Below are 7027 nucleotides of genomic sequence, written 5' to 3'. Positions count from 1 at the left end.
GTTGGAAAAGACTCCGGCTAGAGTGACCTTCGTGGTACCCTCTAGGGCTGACCTTCGCTGGGTCGCCCGCAGCCCCCTCAACGGAGAGTAGGACTCGAACGAGTCCGAACTTCGGTAAAACAAATATCGTGTCTAAATTCACATTTCATTTGATATTTGTGTTGCTCTAGCTGTTCTGCAGGTTCTCTGTGTATATTGTCATCTCCACTAGGTGCCTGCAGTTTGGTTTGAAGATAGAAATCGAAAGGAGCAAGTTCGGGGCAGATCTGTAGAAATCGTGTATACCGGACACGTCCGGTATTTCCTGTCTGCACTGAAAATATTTATTCTCTGTTCTAACTTGGTGTTGCAGGGTTGTAGCTTCTAGATATATTCTTTATACCTTGTTTACTTTGTGGCTAACTTGTGAGGGGTGATAGTACTCTTAATTTGGAGTTTCCATTTTGGAAACTCCCCTTTCTAATTGTTTCCGCATTTAAAGATGTTAATTTTCAGAAACGCCTATTCACCCCTCTCTAGGCGACATCCTAGGTCCTTTCACACCGGAAGACCGGTGGTAGAAAGATCATGAGGTCCATCGCCAGTCGCCATCACGAGGCGCATGCCTCTTCCACGCAGGCAGAGCATAAAGCAGAAAGGGCCTCGCCCGCATCAGCATCACGTCAAACCAGATATCCCAGGCATTACAGATGAGTCACTGGTTCATATATGTACAGAATACAGATGCCTTGTACAGGAGGGCAGACACACAGCACCAAGAAAGCACAAATGCCGGGCGGTGGCAGCAATGTTCCAACCGAAAGCACACACGACACCCAGCAAGGCAGCACGCGCCGAAAAGAGCATGCCGTTGGAACCAACAGAGACATTTTGCACCAGAGCATCAGATACCACCAAGCCGGGATTAAAATGCAGGAGGGGAAAATGGGAAATAGCAGCTACGGAGGATGCTATATAGGAGTATATGTAGCAAGCAACATGACCGATGATATACACATACTACTACTGCTACTACCAAAATAGTTGTGTACATAAGTCCTATTTACTAGAGGTGAGAAGGGCAGCCCGCCGACGGCCAGTGAGACGACAGCAGTCAGTGGCAGTCTCCAAAACCAAAGTACCCGGCAATAAGCCACCTACCAAACACGGCAAACAAAACACGGGTGCCACACACCGAACGGTATGCATTCCTTGCTGGTAAAGGACCACAGCTGGTCCAAGCCATTCCAGACCGAGGCAGATGATGCAGGGCAGCGTCCTTTGGGCCCGCGAAGCAACAAAACAGATAACTCTTAGCAGTCTCAAGGAGCATGGGGATTGCCTCCCATGACCAACATCCAAGAGGGGAAGAAAAGATAGAGCCAAGTTAGCATTCATCAATCCTTATCAGCAGCAAGGAGCATTGTTGTTTGAGTCACTCTGTGGCATGTCAGATTCCGGTGACAATTTGCTTGGGTCTGGCTTGATGGTGTCACCAATGACCGGCAGTTTCGCTTTGGGAGTCAAAGACTTGGCCTCCTCGTAAGAGTAAATATATATCCTTTTTACCATCCTGCAAAATTCACTGGAACGAAAGAAAGAAAACCCGAGTTAAATCGGCGACATAGTTAAGGACTTCAAAAGTTCCATCACTAACGAATCTAGTGCAAAGGGAAAAGGGTACATACTTCCATGGATCGTCCCCGACCAGCATCATATCATCCTCATCATCTGTGTAAACAACCTTCCATTTCTTGAGGTTGGCAGAAAGCTCTCCATGGATATCAAACATCTCCTCCAACTTGCGGTGAAGATCATCATACCCATCTAACCTCGTCAAGTCCACTGCCCTGCCAACCGCCATTCCTTGCATGATTACCTGCAGGGACAACAGTTATTAGTTACACTCGCATCACCATAAAGGATGCAAGTTAAAATGTTCATAACCTATTATCACCTTGGTGCAGCTCCTGACTTGCCGGCTCTCTGTTTCATTAGGAGAGCGCTCACTGCTTGCTGCTGGGGCATCTGTTTTGTTGGCATGGGATGGTTGTGACAGCTGATCAGATTCAACATCTGCTGAGAGAGCAGGTGGCTGATCCTGACCAACACTAGCAACAGTAACCACTGGTGATACTGCAGAACCTATCTCAATACCAAACAATCTGCAGCCAGAAGTAGCAGATTCTTGCTTCTTTTCAGTAGGAGTTTTGTTAATGCTAGCAGAGTAGGATTCAGTTCTTGTCTCTCTCATTGTCCAGTACAAATGATTGTTGTTTGGAGTAGAACGCTCATTCTTTGAATTGAATCCTACATTCAACGATGATGAGAAGATTGAATTGGGGTTTGAATGGTATAATTCCTGAGTTCGCTGCAGTCCTGAAAATGAGAAAGCTTGGGCACGCTCAGCTGGGGATTTCCAAAAACCTAAGATGGCATAGAAGAGAATCAGGAGATTAGGTCTGCAAGCCAGCCAATATGTGAACAAAACAGTAGAAAACATAAGGTCTCTGTCCCTATAGTAAGTATCGTTGTCATAAGCAGAGGGATGATTTGGCACATCAGCTTAGCAACCACATACCAAAAACTGGAGGAAGTTCTGGGGCAATAGAAGGTGAAGCAGGAGGCCGTGCACGCTTATTCCGTAAAGGAGGTTGAGGTGGTTGTGGATTAGTTGCATCAAGGGGTTCTAGTTCCCAAGGTGAAACTCTATCTGGACGCAGAGTAGCAGAAGGCTCGTCCCATTGGACCTGTCAGCAGTGAGAACATGGCTTGAGGTCTTGGAAAACACATATGAATTGTAACAATATTTCAGAGGCAAATGCAAAGTAAAAGTGGAATTGTGTCCACAAATAGAAAAATATTGATTACCTTCAAAGATCTCCATTCAGAATTAGCCCACGGAGATGTTGAGTTAGCTGGCATGCTTCCCAGACCAATAATTGTCCCACTGAATCTGCAAACAATTAAGGAAGAAGGTTATAATAGGCACACCTCTGAAATCTATGACGAAATAACTATTTATGGAATATAAAATGTAGAATACCTTCTTTCAGGAGATTCATCACCCTCAAATCTCATTTTAAACCTCATACCAACAGACATCTTGTGATTCTTAGCTTCAAGGTACTTGTTTACACTAACGACAAATTCCGATCGACTTGTTCTGTGGACCAAATAAGATGGACAATGTAAGTTTCAGAAGTACAAGTTTACGAACAATGCATTTCCACATGTCAAACCTAATAGGACAATATAATTTGAGCACAAGAAACAACACAACTCATGTGAACAAAGAAAACTGTCTCATGTGTGAGGCTGGATAGGCATCAAAGCCGCCACCCACCACCACAGCAAAATCAATACTTGATCACAGCACAGTTAGTTCATGTACAAAGTATAGTACAGCCAACAAAAGATATTGTCTTGAGTAAAGAAAGGATTCCAAGAAGGAAGTTTTAAAATAAAATGGATCAAACCTGGGTTTGTAGAAAACAGAAAAGAGAGTTCCAGTGGAGATGGCATGAGATGCAGTTGCTAGGACTCCAAGATGCATGCTGTGGCTTGAGATAACCGAGGACGGCATGTTATTTAGTTGCCTCATGAGCCTCCTTACCCCGACTCGCAGATCTCCGTGCTCACCTCTGTTAGATGAAGAACAGTTAGCGGGTTGATCCAGAAATTCAGCAGAGCCAGGAAACAAATTCAAATGTGCAAGACAGCTTCAACATGAAATTATGTCACACCTCAAAAAGATAAACGCGTCACCAGCAACCAATCTTTTTGAGCTAACAAAAACACTCCAGCCTGTCGTAAGTAGATTCCTCCTTGGTTGCCCTGAAAGAAATAGCAAATACTTCAAGAGTCATTGTAACCTAAATCATTATGAAAACATCATTGTTTGTGATGAAAATAATTATAGGAAATTTGTTTTTGAATCAGGTGAACTAAGTCCATTCAAAATTAATACCACATCAGAACTATAAAGACAGCACTATAATACTAGGAAACTAAAAGTAGGTTTAACTGGTACATTGAGATCAGAAACTAACCTCGAAAGATGTGACGGAAATGCCATTCATTTCCATGGAGATCTTTTGCCACCAGTTCTTGCCATGGTGGATTCTGAGTCATGTCCTACAAATAAAAATCATCCCACTTAAAAGGCTATAACTCAAATACTACGCCTAGGTATGTTATACATTATGACGCTAACCAGTTGGGGCAAACATTCTTCAGCATGCCGCCTGAGGACAGAGAATCCACCATGGGTACTTGTATCTGAAGCAGTCAAGGTCTTGCAGAAGGAATGGACGTTGCATCTTTCAGGCTCGGGTGGCTCAGGATCTGGGCTGGTGGGCTCATTTTGCTAATTTAGCGAATTAGGAAAATAAGTCAACACATACACATGTAATACTGACTATGCAATATAGTTAGAGAAGTTGATTGCGAAAACGAAAGATCATGATGTGTGAGATACAGTACTATACTGCACAAACAAAGAAACAGACAATAACTCAATGAGAGGATCGAGATCCACAAGAAATTATATGAGTGAACCTACTCACCTCTGCTTCTGGTTGCAGCATAATTTGAGCATAAACTTCATCAGAATCAGTTTCAGCCTGCATTCCAGAGGTAAAGCAGTAAGGGAAAGTACAGGATTGGTCCTATTAGTGGGCAATTGTCATTTCAGTGAAGTTTGCATGAAGGGGGACTACGCAAAGTAAAAGGAACAGAGGACTTACTCTAAGTTCTACATTGACCACCTTGCAGAGGATCTTGGGTGGAAGATTAAACAGAGGTAAGTGCTGATCAAGTTGTTGATCTGTAGATGCTTCAAGCTATAGAAAGATGTTTTATGGTCAGTTTAATGACAAGATTACATAAAAAGAGCGGAATTAACGCAGAACATACCACTGTCATTTGAACATACAATAAATATTATTAGAATATTAATAGCTACAGAACGCAGATAAGCATTCAATTCCTTAACTGTGGCACACTACAACGAGATATACCTGTTCCATATGACCCTGCGGGAAGTAATAAACCAGCTCGCCTTGGCGAGGCACTGTGACCAACGGCCCAGCACAAGCATGCCAGAGTTCCCTGAACAAAGCATCGCCAGCACTCCCTATACAAAGGCATTCGATTTGGTTAAGGAGAAATGTTCATGAGAAGTTGAGAAGAAGCATGCCAGAGTTCCCTGAACAAAGCATCGCCAGCCTTTTATTTTGTAAATTTTACAGCATAATTAGTCTATTTTTATAATGAATTAATTGAGTATCAATGACATAATCCTAATGAAGCAACATCCACACAGATCCAATAAAAAATCATATTTGTTTCTAGGGAAATGCTTCACATGCAAGCCATTGGTACAATTCTGCTACAACCAGATGTTTTGAGCCCCTTTGATTTGAATTAAATACCCACCCAAGTACTTCACATAGTTGAGCAAACCATACAGCTTTTACAACGGAATGCACTGTAACTACTAATTTGACACAAATAAGTTTACAGATCCACAATTATACATCTTTCCTCCCCTAAGCCCAATTTCCCAGATCCATTTTGTATATTTTACTGCAGAACAGCAAAATTGCAAATTGTCGAGCAAAGCAGTCAAAACAACAATCCTACAACATATACATACAAGAATTAAGGGCCATCTATGTTTTGTAGAAACAATTGCTACCTAAGCTTGGAAATTTTACAACGGAAGGCGCCGTGATTACTAATTAGAAAAGGAAATCAGTTTCCAGATCCACAATTAAACAATTATACATTCCCCGCCCCAAATTTCACAGATGCAATTGTGCATGCATAAAAACGACAGACAGACAGACCATTAATTAAGCAGGCAGACCAGCAAAAATGGGAGCAAATTCAACCATGAATCGGTCAAAAAAGCAACAGACTGCACACCACAAATGGCAAAGTTAAGAAGAAAAACATTCCCGCCTATGGAAAAAAATGCACAGCCGTCGCAAATTGTACCGAATTCCATACTTTGCTCTTCTCCCTCACACACGAGAGGGGTCAACTCCCTAAGTCCACGTTCCTCTAGACCTCTGCTCTCTCATCGATTCAGCGCCCACCCGCCAGCTCAGCAGTTATCACCACAGAAAGGCCTAGCCGAAGCAACACAGGCCGAGAAAACAAAAGAAAAACGGAAGCATGCCAGAGAGAAGGGAAGGTAGCAGCCAGGGTGAAGGAAAGCAAACCTGAGCCGCGCGCCACGCCGGCGTCAGCCATCTCCGCTGCCTCCGAGACGAGCCGCGAGCAGAATTCAGCTGGAGAGCACCGAGCCGCGCCCCGATCTGGTCACCCCATGCCGAGCTCCGCAGATCTGCGCGCGCAGCAGCAGCGAGGTAGCCGTTACACCCCCTGAACCCGCGTAATTCAGGGTAAGCGGAGGAGCCGGAGCGCGGGAAGGGTGAGGATCTTACTCTCAGGAGCAGGGGAGGTCGTCGCGCGTGGTGGCTGCTGCGGACGGGAGCCGAGGCTCGGCGGGCGGAGGTGACGGCGGCAGGCCGGAGGCGGCCGAGGAGGGGGAGGGGACAGGGGAGGACGACGAGGCGTGAGGCGGGGAGCTCGTGAGGGATCGCTCGAGCGCCTATGCTTTGCTGCTCCGGGCGGGTTGGCTGGGTGGCCTGCCTTGGCTTGGAGTCGAGGTGGTGGAGGCGCTGGTTTTTTTACTACCCGCAGTGGTAGTAGTAGCGCGAACGGAGAAGCGACGGACAGCGCGGCAGGGGCCTGCAGAGGAGGGGGAGGCAGGCAGCGCGGGTGGGTGGCCCCGTGCTCCGCACAGACACAGCGCGGTACAGCACCCGCACCTTTCGCTTCTGTTTTTTTCGAAACGGCTGCCGTTTTGTGCGGGTTCCCGGGGGGATTTTCCCGCGGCAAAGGCGTGGACGCAGGGGGGCCAGCTACGCGTACACGGCGAGTGCGTCCTGTGAAAATGGGCTCTCTTTTCATCTCTTCTTGTGCGTGTTTAGGTCGGTGAATTTGGAAATTTGGGTTACTATAGCACTTTTGTTTT

General features: G+C 45.5%; 1 protein-coding gene across 2 annotated transcripts; it reads right to left on the bottom strand.

Moving 5' to 3' along the window:
* Positions 1-886: 886 nt before the first annotated feature.
* Positions 887-6752, bottom strand: LOC136477459 (auxin response factor 7-like). 2 transcript variants are annotated; one of them, XM_066475629.1, is made up of 15 exons: positions 6435-6752; positions 6210-6372; positions 5001-5116; positions 4728-4823; positions 4548-4604; positions 4196-4348; positions 4032-4116; positions 3726-3816; positions 3459-3623; positions 3026-3145; positions 2851-2935; positions 2561-2729; positions 1937-2406; positions 1668-1858; positions 887-1564 (listed from the first exon to the last, which is right to left on the bottom strand). In XM_066475629.1, exons 2-15 carry the CDS (start codon positions 6238-6240, stop codon positions 1387-1389), a joined length of 2007 nt encoding a protein of 668 aa, XP_066331726.1. In that variant the 5' UTR covers positions 6241-6372; positions 6435-6752; the 3' UTR covers positions 887-1386. The 2 variants fall into 2 exon arrangements, with proteins under 2 accessions (XP_066331726.1, XP_066331725.1); XM_066475628.1 differs by having other exon boundaries at positions 6210-6334; positions 6435-6751.
* Between the last annotated feature and the right edge of the window lie 275 nt (positions 6753-7027).

The sequence above is a fragment of the Miscanthus floridulus genome, chromosome 8 (assembly GCF_019320115.1).
Source record: "Miscanthus floridulus cultivar M001 chromosome 8, ASM1932011v1, whole genome shotgun sequence".
In the NCBI taxonomy this organism is placed as follows: Eukaryota; Viridiplantae; Streptophyta; class Magnoliopsida; order Poales; family Poaceae; genus Miscanthus; species Miscanthus floridulus.
The sequence above is the reverse complement of the archived record's forward strand: the minus strand, read 5'-3'. Positions and strand labels throughout refer to the sequence as shown.

Excerpts from the sequence above, each read along its gene's own strand:
- LOC136477459 (XM_066475629.1), bottom strand. The coding sequence starts at position 6,240 with ATGGCTGACGCCGGCGTGGCGCGCGGCTCAG. Across the intron at positions 4,605-4,727 it reads TGGTCAATGTAGAACTTAGA|GCTGAAACTGATTCTGATGA; the intron begins GTAAGTCCTCTG and ends TCTGGAATGCAG. Across the intron at positions 4,117-4,195 it reads AAGAATGTTTGCCCCAACTG|GACATGACTCAGAATCCACC; the intron begins GTTAGCGTCATA and ends TTTTATTTGTAG.